Consider the following 20253-nt stretch of genomic DNA (forward strand, 5'->3'; position numbering starts at 1 on the left):
CTCTGATCGTGCGAAAAGGGTTTCCCAGAGGAGAAAACCCCTTGTTCCTGAGCCACCACTGCAAGGTCCTCATATGGAGCAGACCAAAGGGAATTACCGTGGAAGCTGCAGCCATAAGACCCAAAACTCTTTGAAAATGTTTGACAGTGATAGCCTGGCCTAACCTAATACTCTTCATTGTGTGTAAAATAGTATTAATACGAGCAAGAGACAATTGTGCCCGCATCGTGATTGAGTCCCACTCTACTCCCAGGAACGTAGTCCTCTGAAGAGGAGTTAAGGAACTTTTCTTCACATTGAGTCTCAACCCCAAGCACCTCAAATGACGTAAAACAACATCTCGATGTTGAATCGCCAGCTCTTTTGACTGAGCTAAAATAAGCCAGTCATCTATATAGTTCAAGATACGAATCCCCTGAAGTCTCAATGGAGCAAGGGAAGCGTCCATACATTTAGTGAAGGTGCGAGGTGATAAGGCTAGGCCGAAAGGAAGAACTCTGTATTGATAAGCTTTTCCCCCAAAAGCAAATCTAAGAAACTTCCTATGATGTGGGATGATGGAAATATGAAAATATGCATCCTTAAGATCTATTGTCACAAGCCAGTCCTCGGATCTGATTTGTTGAATGATCATAGGTATAGTCAACATTTTGAACTTAAATCTCCTCAAAGATTTATTCAATACCCTGAGATCTATAATGGGACGCAGCCCACCATCCTTTTTTGGAACTATGAAGTACCGGCTGTAGAACCCGGAATCCCTCTGCTCTAAGGGCACATATTCTATGGCCTCCTTAGCTAGGAGAGTCTGAACTTCATCTTCCATCACCTGAGCCTGATCAGGAGATACCAGCGTATGAATAACACCACTAAATTTGGGTGGTCTAAACTGGAACTGGATTCTATATCCTTTCTCAACTGTACTCAGGACCCACTGAGATATATTTTGAAGACCCTTCCAGGTGTCTAAATAATCTACTAAGGGAATCAGTCTCTCAGAACTAACCTCAGGTGTTCCATTCACATTTCTAGTTTCATCTTTGTTCTTATTTATATTTTCGGTGACCTGAAGCACTCTTCTGGCAGGAACTAACCGAATCATTTTTTCTACAGGCCTCGTGAGAGGTAGCGAACGTTTCAAAACAATAGATCTCACAGGAACACTCTGTGAGATACATTCGCTAGAATTCGATGCGTCCCGAAGTGCACTTGACGGCGGGAAGCAACATCGATTTCCTGAGGGCTCTGCGGAGCGAAGTTTTAGAAAGCCCACGCGGAGGGGGATGCCCTCAGAGGCCTGGATGTCCCGTCATGGCCTCTTAGTCGAAGCCTTCCTCGCCTGAATAACAGTCCTCAGATCTGTTTTCGGTTTGGAAGGCTTCGACTGAGGGTGTTGCCTCTGCCTCCAGGCCCCTTGGGGGGGAGCACGAGAGGCCACACTCTCCTTCTGCCTCAGCAGGTGTGAGGAGCTGGCGGCGGCCTCGTGGGACTGCCCCCTGGCAGCAGACCCACGAGACCTGGAACGACGGCGGGGGATGAGTTCTTTAAATGCGGCTGACTGTCGTTTCGCCTCCTGAAACCTATCGACGACATTGTTGACACCGTCGCCGAAAAGGCCAGAAGGCGAAACCGGGGCATCGAGGAGACAAGCCCTGTCCTTGTCCCCGATGCCCGACAGATTCAGCCACAAGTGTCTCTCCGTGGCTACCAGTGCTGCCATGGAGCGGCCGATGGCACGGGCCGTCTCCTTGGTAGCACGGAGAGACAAGTCGACCACACGACGCATCTCGCGGATGTCGTCGTAGGCGACCTCCCCACCGTCATCCACCTCTTTGAGGAGGTCGGCCTGGTATGCCTGCAACAGCCCCATCATATGCAGACAACTACCAGCCCGGCCTGCCGCCATATATGCCTTCCCAACCAAGGCCGATGTTGTACGGCAGGGCTTAGTGGGAAGCGCCGGAGCCCGCAGGGATGACGCAACGTCAGGGGAGAGGTGCGATGCAAACGACTCTTCAACCCTGGGCATCATCCCATAGCCCCCCTCCCTAGCACCCATTATATTTGAATATAGATGGACATTGGGGCTAGATATTCTTGAGGAGAAGGGCTTGTTCCACGATCTCGACACCTCGGTGTGGAGATCGGGAAAAAATGGCAGACTCCGGCGTAGAGGTTGTGACCGGGACTGCAGGAAGCGCTCATCGAGTTTGCTTTTTACAGTCGCTTCCTGCGTCTCAGATGGCCAGTCGATATTTAATTTTTTAACTGCTCTGGTCACAACCTCTAGCATCTCCTCAAAGGCAGGGGAATGGGGTGGCGAACTTTCACATTCCCCTGCCTCGATGCCCAAAATATCTAGCTCCTCGGAACCAGATAATTCGAGCATCAGTTCCACTGCTGGGGCGGAAGAAGCCGCAGCGTGGGCTTCCGCACCCTGAGCGGAACTATGGGAACTAGCTTCAGAATGCTGAGAAAGGGCCGAAGCCGTCTCAGCATCATCCACTAGATCCCGCTGCGATCCCCATGAATGCAGCCGCCGCGCTGCCTCGACAGACGCGGGACCTGATCCACGGGGATCGCGGGGCTGGCCATTCTCATTAAACATAGCTCGCCGGGAGCGGAGCATTCTCAGGGGCATGATTTCACAGTTAGCACAGACAGCACCCTCGAGCGCTGCCTGTGCATGCTCCACTCCCAAACAAACTACACACAGCGAGTGTGTGTCACCCTCAGCGAGATAACGCGGGCAAGGGGACGCACACTGCCTAAACTGTTTCTCGGCCATAATAATATATATATATATATATATATATATATATATATATAAACTCTTTGCACGGGACAAACAACACCAAATAAGACTGACAAGTTGTACATAGAGCGCTTGCTGAAGACCAGAAGCTAACATTTCCTGGTTCCTGTGACCGTTTTATAGCTTCCGGATCACCGTCACATGCGACGTCACGGGTGACGTAATGACGTTGCACCAATCCAGATTGGGATAGTTGTATAGTAGACTTCAGACGCTTCATGCCGAAGGCAAAGTATCGAGTATCGATGCAGCGGGAGTTCCCTTTACGAAAGGGAACTATAAAGCTCTTAAACTCAGAGATATCTGAGAACTAGGAGAGTGTAGAAGCAAAGCAGAGAAAGGATGATAGAAGGAGACCTTCTGTTAGGAGAGGAATCCAGTCAGACAGCTGGAATTTAAAAACCCAAAGAAAAGTGAAGGAGAAAAATTATTGGAGCCGTAGTTAACAGATGCGGTCAGAAAACAGTAAAGGATCAAAATGATTAAGAGAAGACCACAGCGCTTATACAGATTGTTGATATAGCTATGACAATGTGAGAAGTTTAACAGGGACAGAGAAAATATTGGCAATGAAAGGAGATAATGCATCTAAAGACCAAATTCCACTATTAAGTGTATAGAAGAGGAAATACCTATAACAGATAGAGTAAGGTAACTAAGAGAAGTAGGTCGGAAGATCCCAAGTGGATAAATTAGTAACGATCCTGAATACTGTAACTAAAAAACAAATAAGAGGAAAATATAGCTGAGTATGATTTAATGTCTCAGCATGTGATAATAGTGAGGAAAAAGCAATCTCTGAATAAATTAATATAGAAACAAAAATTAATCCTTTGATAGCACAAAGTGTCAAGATGAATGAAGAAAGGACATTTAATACTTGTTTTCAACTAGACAGAGAGATGGAAATAAGTTTAGTATACTTAAAACACTTAGTATACTTTAATTCCCTATTGTCACTGTAAAGCCGCTTTGGAACAATCTACATTGTTAAAAGCACTATATAAATGAAGATGACTTGACTTGACTGAAAACAGAAGAATAGAATACAAAAGCCTGGCAGAACATAATGCAGGAATTTGTGAGGATGAAAATAAAAATAATATACAAAAGACAAGTTAGATTTAATATGATAAATGGGGAAAGATGACCCCAGAGCAAAGAAGTCAGGTGACGCATAAAATAGAAAACTCAAATATAAAAAGACTTACCTAACCCTAACAGAATAAAATCGTCATTAAAAAAGAAATACAGCTCGATGAATAAAAAGAGCAATAGATAAAAAGAAGGAAAGGATACATTGAAAAATGTTTGGCCTGTTGAAGAGAAACATTTGTGACCAAAGGGTATAATACAAAAAAGATGGAAACAACAACAACAACAGAGCCAATCAACAACAACAGAGCCAATGCAATTTACAGATAATATTTTTATTAAGACAAGAAAAGTGAATGAGTAGGAGATAAATTTGGCATTAAAATGATAAAAGGTGCAGACAATTTACATGCAGGAAGAGACTTAAAGAAAGTCTTAAAATTAAAAGTATATATTGAACAAGAATAAAAATGAATATGGAGTAAAATTATAGAATTGAAAGAGGAATTACAATGGGCTTTAAGAGAAATTCCTTATATGGTAAATATAAAAACGATTGTGGAGTAAAGTCTATTAGTGAAGAATATGCTCATAAAAAACTCAGTGAGATACATAAACTACCACGATAATATCCAATTAATATAATGGGTACAGAAGAATTAAATAAGGTAATACAGGAGTTATTTGAGCAAGGAGTTAAGGAAGATTACTTCTGCAATAACACTGCAAAAACTCAAAATCTTGCCAAGTATATTTTTCTAATTACTAGTCAAAATATCTCATCACACTTAATATAAGACAAAATTGCCTAAAGACCAAGATTTAAGTGAGATAAAGGAGCTTGTTTTTAGACAGTGCATCTTGAATATCTTGTTAAGTGAATCTGTCTTGAAAATATCTTGTTTTGAGCCATATCTCAGATGAAACAAGCTTTTTTGACATGTCATAAGGTTTTTAAGCTGCTGTGTTAATTGTAAAAGATGAATCGTCTTATTTCAAGAAATAGACTTGACTTGAATTGAGACAACAAATCTGCTTTATTGAAAACTGCAGGTCAACATGCCAAACTCACAACTCACAATGCAGTACAGTGAGTATGTATAATATTTACATATAGACAGCAAAAAAACTTAATTTATTTACGTATAAACAGCTTTACCGACGTACAAATTTGTACATATTCCTATTTAACTTAAAATCGTGGCATTAATGTTTTTACTCTATTGCATTCAATTGTCTTATTAATTAAATTTTCAGTCACATTTATTAATAGTTTAACGTTACTCATAAATAATAACAGCTCTGTTCGTGCTTCTGCTGCAATCTCGTTTAGGAGGATTAATAGCCTACATGGTGTTAAACAAGAATACACTTTAAAACCTTAAAAATACCTTTTTTATCGTTTAACCATTTTGTAATATTTGGTTTATTTACCGCGTGAGACACAAAAAAACACAACATAAATTCACAAAAGACATCCATTTTATTAGATTGGTGTAATCCAAATCTTTAGAATCCATGTGTTGTTTGCAAGAAACAGATCCAAATTCAGCCCTTTATCCAGCGATCTTCATCATTTCTCTCAGCAGAGACCGTTAACGTCAAATCCCAGCATCCCGCGCTCGATTGAATTCAAATTCAAAAATTGCGCCTGAAGCGTTACGACATGTTTTACGGCAGCGATATCAAACGCTCATTGGCTCTCGCATGCTTCGTCACAGATTGCAACATGCCGTGTTTAAGTTTGTGTTCTACATTTGAAACAGAGAAGCGCGCGCGCCTTTACAGAGCGAACAGCGAACCGAAACCGGATTAACATTTTCATGGATTAAGAATTTAAATTCTGCTCTATAACGTTACAAAACTATTATACTGCACTGCCAGAGAGGACTGCGACACATCGTCATGTGAACGACTTTTGGTACCGGTTTTGACATTTTCTCACTAAATAAATTATTGTGATTAAACTTGTAACGTTATGTCTGTTGTCTTTCTTTATAATTGTAGCCTAACCTTACGTACAGTAGTTTTAAGAAATGGTTAGGTTTAGGGGTAGGATTAGTGGCTCAAACTATCATTTAATGCTATATTGTTAATAAAACTGCCATTTCCCTAACGTTACACATGTCCATTACTTTTTATCCTTTTAATATTGTCTATAAAAATGGCTATGTTTAGGTGGAGTAGGGTTAAGGGATCTTACATTTATAATCTATAAAATGTTCTACTATGTTTTCATATTGCAGTTCCATACTGTGAGCCAAAATGTTGAGAAAAATGAAGCTGTTTCCCTTTTATGCAGTCCTCTGGGACTTTTTGCTGTTTAAATAAAAACAATGGTTAAATGCAAGTCTATTTTTCACTTTTTCTGTCTAGTAAACAGTAGTTAATGTCTTGAATCTAGTAGGTAAAATGTCTTGAATCTAGAACAGTATTATTTTTGTTGAGCTTACAATAAGGTAAATACACTTGAGATGATGACAGGATGGTAAATTATGGCTTATTATGGCAAAAGAGCACTGCCTAATACGAGTCAGGAATGCTAACTTCAAGACATTTTGTCTCAAAATGCCAGTTTCCAATCTTATTTCAAGTTGGTGGTGACTTAAATCTAGAACAGTGTAACAATTATAGAACTAAAAATTAGTTAAATACACTTGAAACAAACAGGATGACCGAAAAAAAAAAATGCTACTTTTGAGGGGAAAATACTATTTTTGAGCATGACAAGCTTATTATGAGACACAAAACATGACAAATACTAGTAAAATATAGCTAAAAATGAGTTTTCCCAGCTAATTTCAAGATCACTCATATCTTGTAAGGCTTAAATATAATGTCTTATTTCAAGAAATCTTACCAAGAGAATTTTCACTTGTTCCATTGGCAGATTTTTTTGCTTATTACAAGCAAAAATATCTTGTATTAATTTTTTTTTGCTTATTTTTGGAGAGGCCTTTTTTCCAGTGAACAAACAGTCCTGAGTAGTCCTTACCAGGGGGCTTGTGTCAAAATGATTTACGACTTTGACCTTTGACCTTTTGACAGGTCCGGATAACAATATCAAGCCCGACAAACACTTGGATTCAGCCATCGAGTGCGACTCCCCCCACGGGACAGACAAAAGTTTCAGGATCCATAACGATCGGGAATCGCACGACGCATCTACAATCGACCGGACCCTGCCTCATGCTAATCATGGCTTCGACGTCACAGACGGATGTTTCAGTGACGTCGGATTGAAAATCATAAAAGCCGCGACTGTGGTTTTACTACAGTTTCTCATCGACAAGAAGCTGAAGGACGAATGTGAGGGATGTGCGATTAACCATCCTAGCCAGCTGCAACATTCCTGCCTGTTTGACCCTCCCAACTACTACTTCGACACACACTTTGACGAACTTTCAGGCAAGCTGTTTAAACCCTCTTTTCATTTCATCATCGCTACTATCCTAGAGCGGTGCGGGTTAAAACTCGACCCCACCGTATTCAAGGAACAGTCGGGACTATTCTGCGTGAATTAAAAGACGAACCATTCATCGGTCCTAAGCTAGAAGAAATCAGGGTGAGACTTTTGGACAAACCCTGCAAGGAAATAGTACACAACGTCGTTGATCTCTGGGAAGGTCTTCCAATCGTCAATGGCGAGTGATCAAGTCACCTCCAGCAGCATGCCCGATGACGACAGCCGAAAGAGTTTCATCGAATACATGTTCAAAGGACATTACAGACAACAGCTGATTTCATTAATGCAAAGAGCCATCGAGTATTCAAGTGATTCGGATGATGATGATTCGGATGATGATGATGATGATGATGACCCCCTTGAAACCAAACGTTTAAGAAATCTCAAGAAACATATGACGTTAATAAGAGGTACGACCAATTCTTGGGACAAATTGGCAAACATATGTGTCTCTGGTGTTGAGCCACCCTCTGTACTGGTAAAAGATGCTCTGATTATGATGACTGAATGCAGCGATGAGTTTGCAATCCCCGATGTACTCTGTATGTGTGCATACGTGTCAGATGTATGTAAGCTAATGATTACAAAACTAAGTTCCGATGACAATGACGCCGAAAGAATTATCGAAATGTTTGCCGATTACATCCTAGACAAAAACATGATGGCCTGCAGAAATTTCCTCTATTGGTTAGACTATCACTGATGTCATTATTACTATCCTACTTTACTTTGCATGTAACGACATTATATCCATTTTTTTACTTAGAGTATGTATGCATGTTTTGTATTATATACATTGTTTACTATATTTTGTACTAACATCGTTAGATTTTGTTGTACTAACATTATTATATCCATTTTACTTAGTGTTGTTTTATATCCATGTTTACTAACTTCTATTATATCCATTTTTACTTAGTGTTTTATTAACATCATTTATCCATTTTTACTTATAGTATGTATTTTTTTTATATTCATCTTATATTCGTTTTACTTGGTATGTGTATATAACATCATTATATTCATGTTTACTGTACATGTATCTTTGCAACGTTTTTTAATAAAAGATTGATTCAAACCACTTGTACGAGTTATTCTTTTGCAGCGGTTGAAACGGCAGCATGACGGAGCTCATGAAAGAGGCTTATTATACCCCCTCCAACCCCGGTTCCTTAGGGGGTAAAAAACGATTAAAAGACGCCGTCTTGAAAGAGAGCGGGGTCCGTCTAAGCGATAAACAGGTTTCAGAATGGTTGGCTGGTGAGGATGCTTACACATTACACAAAACAGCGCCTATAAAATACAAACGAAATAGAGTGGTCGTGTACGGGGTCGATACGCAGTTCCAGGCCGATCTCGTCGACATGATCGCCTACGCCAAGGATAATGACGGTAATAAATATCTGCTGACGTGCATAGATGTATTTAGCAAGTACGCGTGTTGAAGAATAAGAGCGGCGCCGAGGTTACTAGAGCGTTCGAGTCTATACTCGAAGAGGGCCGTGTGCCACAGAAATTACAGACGGATCAGGGAAAGGAATTTTTTAACAAACAATTTCAAGATGTAATGAAAAAGCACGACATTAATCATTTCGCTACCGCTACCGATTTGAAAGCCAGCGTCGTGGAACGATTTAATAGAACGTTAAAAAGTCGTATGTGGAGATTTTTAACGGCTACAAATTCCCGACGATACATAGATGTCTTACAAGACATTATGCAGGGGTACAACACCAGCTATCACCGAAGTATCAAAATGAGACCCGTGGACGTCGACAAAGTAAACGAGGGTCAAGTGTTTCAAAACTTGTACGGTGATATAAAGAAGAAGACAGAGAGGCCCGTATTTAATTTCAAAGTCGGCGACGTCGTCAGGATTTCTAAAGTGAGAGGCCCGTTCGCCAAAGGTTATGAGCAGAACTACACGGAGGAATTTTTCACCATATCCGCGTGTATTCCGCGTCAACCACCAGTCTACAGACTCACCGATTATGACGGCGATGTCATCGAGGGGGTTTTTTATGAAAAAGAGTTGCAAAAAATAATTGTGAGTAAAAACAAATCTTTTAAAGTGGAAAAGATTTTAGGTCAGAAAAAACAAGGGAAATCTACACTTGTTTTAGTGAAATGGCTAGGATGGCCTTCAAAATTTAATAGTTACATAGATAAAAAAACTCTGGTGGACTTAAAACGCCCCGACGTTTAACGGACGAGATCATAAGAGCCAAGGACTGCCATGGACGAGCACGGGTTCTACGTCACGTTACCGTGCAATGCATCTAGGTTGGTTTATCCTGAAAATCGCATATCCTCCTATACAACCAGACTGGCAAAAGCTATAGACTTGAAAGGACAATGGGAAGTCGGCCTCGCCGAAATCGAATATCCTAGAAGTTGGTACAACTTTAATGACGAAGATGGTCATTTCATTCTACATACGGCCCCGGAACCCCCGGATAGCAAGTCCTCCAAAGACTCGGATATTGGTTTTTCTAATATTGCGAAATTATACATAAACGGGGGTTACTACGCAAACATTCGTGCGATCCTCCGTGCTATAAATCAACTTATGGCACCAGTGGCCGCATTGAATCACGACGAAATACAAAACAAGGTGTTTCTGACCGCGAAACCCAACGTTTCAGTCAGTTTTCGTGGGAGACTCGCCACTATTTTAGGAATGACGCTAAAACCTCTCGGAGGTTTAAACTATCATAAAAAACCCGATTTTACCACAAACGCCATCATGTACGCCCCTCATCAATGCGATATCAACGCCGGATTCTACACAATGTACGTTTACACAGACATTATCCAATATCAAGCGGTCAGTGATTCTTACGTTCTTCTTTTGAGATGCGTACATATAACGGGGAAAAGCAACGACACGGTCATTGCTAGATACGACACCCCCCACTACGCATCGATCAGCAAGGATCACATCACCGACATCACCATAGAGTTGAAGGACGATCAAAACCACGAAGTACCATTTTCTTACGGGAAAGTCATCGTAAAACTACACTTTAAACCAAAAAATGGTTTATTATAGACCCGGAGAGACCGCGGACTATGTCAGCTACTACCGAAATCAGGCCGGCGGGGGTTTGCCGGGCTATGCCGGAGGAGGGGTTATGTATGGAGCAGGCTTAGGGGGTCTTTTCAGAGGCCTGTTCAGGATGGCTATACCTCTGTTAAAAAGAGGATTTAGCATCGCGAAACCGCATGTCGGGAGAATGCATCAAGTCCGAGTTGGACCTATTTACGGTCCCGCTGACGCAGACCGTTATTGAGAAAAACGGCTATTTAGAAGTAGCCCCATTATCGGCCATATCGGACTCTGCACCATTGGAGTTTTTTATCGCCGGCAACGGCGATGATTATGTGGATCTCAATAACACGATGATCTATCTACGGGTGAAAATCAAAGAGCCTGACGGAGACGATATTGCTCATCCGGCAACGGTGGGTCCAATAAACTACCTGGCTGCTACTATGTTTTCACAAGTCAACGTAACCCTTGGCGACCGCCTGATATCGCAAAGCTCCGGAACTTATCCCTATCGCTGCATCATCGAAAGTCTGCTCAACTACGGCAAATATACGCTGGAATCTATTTTCACCGCAGGACTGTTTCACAAAGACACAGCCGGTCACATGGATGTGCGTGACCCCGCAGGCCGTAACGAGGGGTTGACGAAGAGATCGACCTACACTGGTCGAAGCAGGGAGGTGGAACTTCTTGCCCCCATACACAGCGATATATTCTTTCAGGAAAAACGTTTAATTAACGGCTTAGATGTTAAGTTAAGATTTATACGTGCGAAAGATGAATTCTGTCTGATGAGGTCCGACGACGTGAATTACAAATTACATATACTGTCGGCGTCCCTATTTGTCAAAAAAGTTTCCGTATCAGCGCCGGTGAGACTGGCTCACGCCCAGACACTGCTCTCGACAACGGCCAAGTATCCCATCGATAGGGTCTGTCTAAAATCGTTCTCCATACCCGCCGGCTCTCGTGTTTCGAATCAAGAAAATCTGTTTTTAGGAACACTGCCAAAGTCTATCGTTATCGGTATGGTCGACAACGACGCATTCACCGGCTCCTACGAAAAAAATCCATTCGCGTTCAAACATTACAATCTGGAATTCCTAGCAGTCTACGTAGATGGTCAACAATTTCCCGCCAAGCCTCTACAACCTAATTTCGATGCCGGTTTGGCAGTACGCGAATATTATCAGCTGGCGATGACGACCGGGAGACACCTTAAAGATCGACCGCTCTGTATCGACAGGAATGATTTCCTGAACGGATACACGCTTTACGGATTTAGTTTGACACCGGATGAAGACTGCGGTCAGCACATTTCCCTGATCAAGTCCGGGAACATCAGAGTCGAAGCTCGTTTCAGACAAGCGCTGCCGAATACCATTAATTTAATCATTTACGCAGTATTCGACAGCCTCATTGAAGTGTCTAACCGCAGACAGGTACTGATCGATCACTATTGAGAGATGAACACGCTACAACTCACAGCTATCTTGGATAAAATGACGTGCAGGACTCATTTTCTCGGCGTTCTACCGAGCGATCAACTACCCAAAAAACCGTTGAGGATCTTACCGTCGTTCTGCGTCATTAATACCCAGCCGGCTCGATTGCCGGGGGAGCATTGGATCGCCGTTTATTTACCCCAAGAGGGGAGCGCTTGTTTTTTCGACAGCTTCGGCAATCCGCCCAACAGCCCCCGCTTTCCAATCAGCATCAGTAACTTTCTAGCCGTCAACGACGTCGACGTATTATATTCCGACAGACGCGTCCAGGGTTATTCATCGGACACCTGTGGACAGCACTGCGTGTTTTTTCTATATCATTTAGCCAGAGGTCACGACTATAACCACGTGATGAAACTATACACCGATGATTATATTAAAAATGATAAAATGGTGTCCCTCTCTGTGAAGAGAATAAGACCGAATGTTTGTAATGATAAAATGTTATCCTGTATTCAGTGTGTGCAGACGTGTTTGACGTATAAATAAAAAAAAGCTTAAACCATTATATTTCTTATCGTCTTTTATTTAATCATAAGATACATATTAATGTTCACACAAAATCGTTACATTTCCAACCATTGCCCTCGACCGGTAGCCGAGGATTTAAACGGAGAGTCTTCGAAATCTGGAGCCAAGGGCCGTGAATATCTCCGTGCCTTTTTTTTTTATAAGGTCTAACAGGTGGTGATGGGGGTTCTACAGGTGTACTCTTTAGAGCCGAGTCTCCGAACTGCGGAGCCAAGCGAGGTGAATATCTCTTGGTCTTTTTTTTATAAGGTCTATCAGGAGGTGATGGGGGCTCTACAGGTTTACTCTTTAGAGAGTTAATCGTGCGTCTGACCTGTTGATTGGGCACCGTAGAAAAGGGGATGTTTAATTCGGCAAAGGCGCGTAGAAACTCTGACCATCCTGGAGGTCTCCGGTCATCCCTAACGTTTTGCTGGGCCGTAACATTTCTTAACAAATCGACCATGTGCGACCCTTGTACGGCTTTACCTCTGAACACAAACTCCCCCGATTCGTTCCAGGCACTTAGTCCTTTAGCTTTAGACATCTTGTCTAATATGTATCTGCTGTTTTTCACACTTCTCGAAGGCACGTTCTTCAGAACTTCGTCGACAACAGCCCCCTCAGCTTTACCGTCTTCTACGTTAGCAGCATCAGTCGCTGATTCGTCTTTATGACCGGGATCAAGATCGGGTAACGAAAGAGTTAAAACACCGCTCTCACGATCACCTTGTTTAACGATGGTCAAAAACCTGCTCAGGGTATGGGTGTAAAGTTTGACTTTTTCGTAAGGATTCAAATCGGTGCGGCGTAAAATATTTCTTATGGCGGCGTCCAAATCGTTCTCCACGGTCTGTTGAATGTTCTCGCAAGCATTTTCACTCTTGAGCTTATCCAGTTGATGGTGAGGGACTAAATACATCTTCTCGGCATACTCCATCCTAACGATTTGCTATCAAGCTCGTGAGAAAGGGTACAGCCACGCTTAGGAGCGGTAACAGGAACCCGCCCTTCTGGTTGAAGACTCGTTTCTTGGCCGCTATACCAATTTTTTTATTGGCTACAAATTTAATATCCGCTTTTCTCTTTTTCAGTTTTTGGTACTGCTGCCTGTTGACCGGAATGGTCCCGTAGAGGATGTTTAGAGCCACTTCGCAGAGCGCTAAAATGAATTCGTCGGACGCCGATTGTAAAATAAGGCGTCGTTGTTTAGGAGTGGCTTTATGTAGCAGTTTTAACACCGGCAGATGCTTACAAAGTCTGGCGGACATGGTTATCACGTTCTTCTTTTTTTCGGGATATAAACCACTTGACGGTTGGAAAGCAATCCTGTTCTGAGACGGTACTGCTCCGGAGTTTTTGCTTTATAGTCTATCATTAGATAGCCGAAAGGTCGGTCGACCGCGTCGTGATAACACTCCATAAAGTATTTTGTGTTTCCGGGGTACATTTGACGTCCTAGCATCGCCACTTGATGGACGTCCCGAGGATTTTTAAACAGGATCATATAATTGGCATTTAAGCTGATGGTTCGGCTGGACTTACCCTGTGCAAATAAATTTTGCACTATGTAAATAGAGCTGAGATTACGATGGTGACAGTATTGAGTGAACACACGTTGGAGTTCAACGTTAGCGCTAGCTTGCTCCATCAGGTCGTCGACCACGAGAAGATTAGCGGTGGTAACAGGCAGTAAATCATCATCATTCAGACTCTGGGGTATTCCTTGTATAAATTTAATGTCATACAATTGAAGTAAATCATCGTACAAAGTTTGCCAGCAATCATACAACCAAACAATGTTTTCAATTTTCTTGGAAATGATATTCAAACCTTTTTCCAACAAAAGTTTTACAAAATAAGACTTTCCGGAATTGGACGGCCCAGATACAACGCAGCTGAAAGGGTGTTGAAGTCTGAAATCAAAATTGGACACATCCTGACCGCCTCTGTGCATCATCATCATCTGATCAGTAGCCATAAGGAAGCGTACTGTAGTCCGTTAGAAGCCTACGTTTATTGTAGACAACCTTAAACCTTTTAACGACTGATTTGTTGTGCAGTGTGAGAGAGTTTTTATTCCTAACTATGTCTTCCGTCTGAGCCAGGATGTATTTGGATCTATCATGAGACGTCACATAGCTGTCAACCAGACCAATCAGGGATTCGAGACAGATAGCTCGGGAATTTTTAGCATTCAGAGTTATTCCTTTAGCTTTCATGGAAACTTTACCTTTGGCCGTCTCAAATCCATACGACTTGGGACCGCTCGAGCAGAACGTAGTTATATAATCATCTCGGCCTAATTCACTGGTCAGCTGACCTAAATAATCTCCAAGAGGAGGCTCCCAGTCCCCGTCCCTAGACACGAATACGACGCTGTCTGTGTCAGAATATAGCAGTCGGTCGCCTAGTCTGTCCATCAATTCGTACAATTCCAGTCGGGCGTGCGCGGTAGTGAAAGCGCCTACAAAAACATTGACGTCGCGCGCCTTGCAAACATTCTCTTTGTCGGGTTTATGCTGGATGAGAGCTACATCATCTGAGATGAATGAGAAATACGTCAACGTGTCGGTATTGCCAAAAACAATTCTGGTGAAATCTTCGGGGTCGCTCACCAGAATCGTTTGAGGTAAGTTCTGTCTTAAAGAGAAGCGTCCCCACAAACTATTCAGAATTAATTTAGTGATTGCCCTTTGGGTGGCATTGTACTTGATCTTTTCTGGATCGAGTTGAATACCCTCTTTTTCAAAATAGTCACGAATGTAAGCCTCTTTCTCTGCATCCGTGACGACATTAGAAGGGTAGCCCGACGCTTGTTGTTTCAATCGCAAGAACGTTTTTACGTATTCGGCAAACAACGTGTCTGACCGTTGTGGAAAGTGCCAAACCTCGTCTATTTTGGCTATCACATAGCCCTTCTCGATGGCTTTTAAAAGCTCGATACTGACCCAACAGCCCGAGAGCGATCTTTCCTGGTCCGTGTGGGTACAGCTCGTGGTCTGGTTTTGGTCCTGAGCGCAGGTTCTACATAACGGAAACATGAGTTTTCCTTGGCATCTGTAAGGGAGAACCGGGTGCAGTAAGTTGCGGGGAGGGTACACGGTGGCTTTGATAAGTCCGTAATAATTTTCAATCGGTTCGAAATCTGCGAAAATGATTTGGGGGTGTTCGATCGGATAGCTTTTCCTTGCCTGGCAAAAGGGATACAAACTGGTTAAATACCTTATTATCCAGATACCTTATTTTCTCATCACCGGTCACTTTGTGATAAAGTTTGTAGGCGTTCGTTCAGCCTCCGTACAATGCCTCTCGAGGATTCAATCTCTCTGGGGCAGAATAATTGGCCATAAATTCTATCACGGAGGGATCAGTCTTTTTCATTCGGTTCCATTCGCATTCCCAAAGAACCTTGATTTGCAAACCGTACGCGTTCCGGAGAATTTCAACCTTATCGTCAAACTGGTTCCTGAGAACCCCGTAGGGTACTCCGGACAACGGGTGCGTCTGATGGGGTTCAAAGCGACAGCAGTGCCCGTGGAAGATGCACCCCGCGTACTCTAAGCCGTGCCTGACGCCGTCCTGCTCGTAGTAGCCGTCTAAAAAGTACTTACCGATCGATACTTCGCCGTGGTTTACGGCGTGGTGAACGTCTACGTTTCGAGTCTTTTTTACATACTCGAGCCATTCGATCGAACCGTTGGAGTAGGACTTATTCTGATGTACGTACGCTTTGTTATGCGTCAGGGCGAGCGTGTTTCTGGTGAGATAATGTGTTTTGAAGACCCCCATCGCGCAGCTGGCGATTGTCGTGAACCCAAAAGGGTCGAGTTTGGTGCAGTGTAGGAATGACGCCCTGTACTTCATGCATCCTTCGCGCAATAAGACGACGTCGTTAACGCCGTACGCGTACAGTTCTTTCTTGAAGTCAAAGAACTTGCCCTTCACCGTGCTGTACCAAGCATCAAACTTTTCTCGGGCTTTATCCGACATGTTATCGTAGTTGTAGAACTTTTTGTCGGGGTATGGCCCGAAATAGTTCTCATTTTCCACCCTGTTGAAAAGATGGGGGAAGTAGCCTTTTTCAGTCGTCGTTAAGTCTAACGCCGCGGGCATTTTGGCGAGAGCGAATGGAAAAAATGAGTAGCTATCGATATACCGCTGGGCAAATGCATCATCGTACAACAGAATTAATTTGCACCCTTGCATTATGACCTCAAGCGCGATCCCAGCTTTGCAAAAATACTCGAGGATTAGAAAGGCGTCGAATCTGGAGGCGTAATGAGCGATGAAACAGTAGCCTTTGTATCGGGGTTGTCTGAAGTGGTTGATTAGCTTAGCTATGCAGTCGGTACCGCTAGCAGTAAATTTCTTGCCTTTGAATGTGATGGCGCAGACAAAATTAGCCACGTGTCGACCATTTTCGTAACGCGTTTCGAAATCGTAGAAGATGTATTTCTCACATGGTTCTTTAGGCTCTACAGGCTGTATGAAGCACTGATGCTCACCATTGTCCATCAGATGTTCGCGACAATGCACGCATTTGTCCGGGGCGCAGATGTGTTTGGTTTTCTTGTTGCCCGGTTTAACGTCGTAACGTCTGTTACATAGTTTGCAGTATTTGATCATATCACAGGCAGGGTATTCCTGACCGGGAGGCGGGTTTTTTTTATGCATTTCAAAACAATAAGCCGATTTACAATAACGCAGATAATCGGGGCAATGTATGATTCTTACAGGGAACCTGTAACATTCGGCGTCAAAACAGATGTTGCAGGCGTGCTTACATCGATGGTCTCTGCGGCTGGTGTAAGATTTGTAGCAAAATGGACACACGTAATCCGAACCGATGAATGCCGTCAAACTCGTTATCATGTAGTAGTGGTCGTTGTGGAGATACAGGAAGACCGTTTTTGGATGGGGTTCGTCGGAATTTTTGTAGGTTTCTAAGACCAAGGCATTAGATCTGTGAAATACGACGATTTTAATGTCTAGCGCTCGTTCAAACGAGGCTATGTCGCCGAGACCGATTCGGTCTTGGATTGAGAAGCCAACGCTGTTTTGGATGACGGTAGCCAGTTTTTCTAACTCGCTCTCGGGGTGTTGGGGGTTAAGGAAACGGGCTAGACAGATGGAGAAGCACAAATTATTTGAAATATTGGTGGGGCAGAATAAACTCGTCTTTTTTCTTTTGATCACCTCATCAACAGCCAGGTCCGTGAGTTTCCGACGAGGCTTACCCCCGCCTTGTCTGTTCATGGCTAGGGAAGCTTCAAATTCTACGGTTTGGTTAGATAGTAACCGGTCGTTGCTCTGTAAAACTTTTTCAATTTGATCCATAAACCCATCCACGTCGTAATTATTACCGGTGGTTAAAATCCCACTAACGGGCGTCTGTAAACTGGGAGCCGTCAATGTGATATTAATCACCGGAGAATTTGGGTCAAATTCCCTAGCGAAATTCACAATTCCAGTAAGCATGTCGTGTAAGCGCGTGTGGTAAGCGGCCAAATCTGTAGAGTTAATCTCTCTCAGATTCGTAGTCCTTCTCAACGTCACACTATTGAAACGAGGTCGTGGTAAAACATGATATCCGTTAACGTCCCCACCCTCGCGAATCAACCTGTCAATGTCTGTGCGGCTTAATCGAGTCTGTGTATTAGGGTCGACATTACCTGATGCGGGCGGTTGTGAAGTATCATTACCGGCAGGGTGTTCTGTGTCGTCTGGATCAGCGTCGGTACATGCTGCTGGTGGGCTGTTTAAAACACCGCCATATTGTACAACGGGGTCGTTGTCTAGGCTTAGCAGAGGATCAAACAAATTCATATTTGGATTTACGGCTAATTCAAAAAGATCCAACATAGCAGGGGAATCTAGATTAAACAAATACTGTTCTAAAGAATCGGGCAGTATACTTAGCATTTCAATCTCGTCCGGTGACAGTTCTGTGTCGTCCATTTTTAGATTTCAGACCAAAACACGAACTATTACAAAATCATAGAGTTAAAACAAACATACATGAACTATTACAAATTTCATATAGTATAAAAAAGCATATACTATATTCCTTGGATCCAGGAACTATTTGATCATCAACAGGCGTCGGGGTGGGGTCAGTGGAGGCTTGGGGTCTGTCAGTTACAATGACGGTTGGGTCTTCATTGTCATCTTGCGTGAGATCGATGAAGCCGGGTTGAGTGATAAATTGTATGAAATCTAAAAAATAAAAAATTTGATTTCTCATAAACATAAAAGAATTTTAAAAATAGATTTCTCATATCTTGAGAAATCTTGCTTTACCATTGGCTGAGCTGTCCGGATCAATCGTCTGAGCAGCTACTGTGAATTAAAAATGATTTCAATTTAATTTATATAAAAAGACTAATTTAAAAAATACGCTCATTTAAATTTTTATAAAAGAATGGTTAATACGTACTTACACATATTAATAGCATCAAAGGCTCTCTGTTCAGGATTTGAACCTGTGATAAAAACACATGGTGAACTTTTATATTGGATTTATAAAAATATCAGTGTTTTATAACATCCTAAATCAAATCATTTAAAAATGAAAAAATATAGATCACATTTTAAATGCTTTTCAGACCAAACAGCCAGCTATTTTTACATTGAAACATGCATCATAATACATACAGACCTATAGGCGGCAGTATTTTCAATAAAACGGATGTCATAGATACTCCAGGTAGACAGAGGGCGCAATTTCACCATAACACAATGTCATGCATACTCCAGATAGACAGAGGGCGCAATTTCACCATAACAGGTTGTTATAGCATCGTAGACTCAGCAGAGGGCGCAATTTCACCATAACAGGTTGTTATAGCATCGTAGACTCAGCAGAGGGCGCAATTTCACTATATCAGCCTGTCCTATCACCCCGAAGCATTAGGGGTCGCAATTTCACCCTAACAGGATGTAGTTTACACTACGGTACACCTGGTGGCGATGAAGAGTGGTTTGCTTCATGAATCATGATGTCTTAAACATGGTGTGTTTTAAGAAAGTGACTGAAACAAACTTTTATGTTTTTAAAATATTATATCAAAACAAATCGATCTGTCTTGTGAATCAGATGCATTTGGGAAAACTAGATTGATACAAGATATCAAACCCATTTAAGAGCAACTAGCACATGGTGCTAAGCTAGAACCAATGCATTGCTCATCGGGAGCGCTAACAGCCCGCGATGCCGTGTTAATAGATGATAAACGGATAACGCGATGGCAAAACGTCGATTTAATGCGATCAGAATTGTTTTTCTGAAAGCATATACATAGCAAACTGAATTGTAGCATTGTTAGCAGCTAAAAGCTAAGCCACATGCAACAACAGGATGTCGTCGTCTTTTCAAAATAAAAGCCGCGGGGAGGCACGTGTTTTCATAATAAAAAACCTTTTTTATAGGAAAACAGTCTAGCGCTGATTGCGCAATAGATGCGCTGATATTAAGACAATTAAAATATCATGGTATAATCATAATTTGTGATAAATGAATAGAGTAGTTAACAAATCCCTATCAGCAGATAAAATACCAATGCATGTTTTAAAACGGTGCTGAAATATAATTGTAATACGGTTTAAAACAATATAGCATAATTTGACGAATTAATAGTAGTAAAAAAAATCTATAGCATACTTTATGAATATAGTAGTTGAAATATCTCTATCAGCCGTTACAGAAGATAATACATGTTTTTAAAACACTGGTGAATTATAATTGTAATAGGATTTAAAACAGCATATAGCGTAATCATAATTTTATGATAAATGAATATCTCTACTG

At 42.2% G+C, this 20253-nt stretch overlaps 1 protein-coding gene across 1 annotated transcript; it reads left to right on the forward strand.

Moving 5' to 3' along the window:
- Positions 1–10601: 10601 nt before the first annotated feature.
- Positions 10602–11891, forward strand: LOC311089492 (uncharacterized protein F54H12.2-like; the record flags this gene model as incomplete). The annotated part of the gene is made up of 1 exon (XM_084124215.1): positions 10602–11891. The coding sequence occupies one exon, from the start codon at positions 10602–10604 to the stop codon at positions 11889–11891; it is 1290 nt and encodes a 429-aa protein (XP_083980341.1).
- Between the last annotated feature and the right edge of the window lie 8362 nt (positions 11892–20253).

Source organism: Abramis brama (genome assembly GCF_963993115.1).
Source record: "Abramis brama genome assembly, chromosome: 9".
Classification (NCBI taxonomy): Eukaryota; Metazoa; Chordata; class Actinopteri; order Cypriniformes; family Leuciscidae; genus Abramis; species Abramis brama.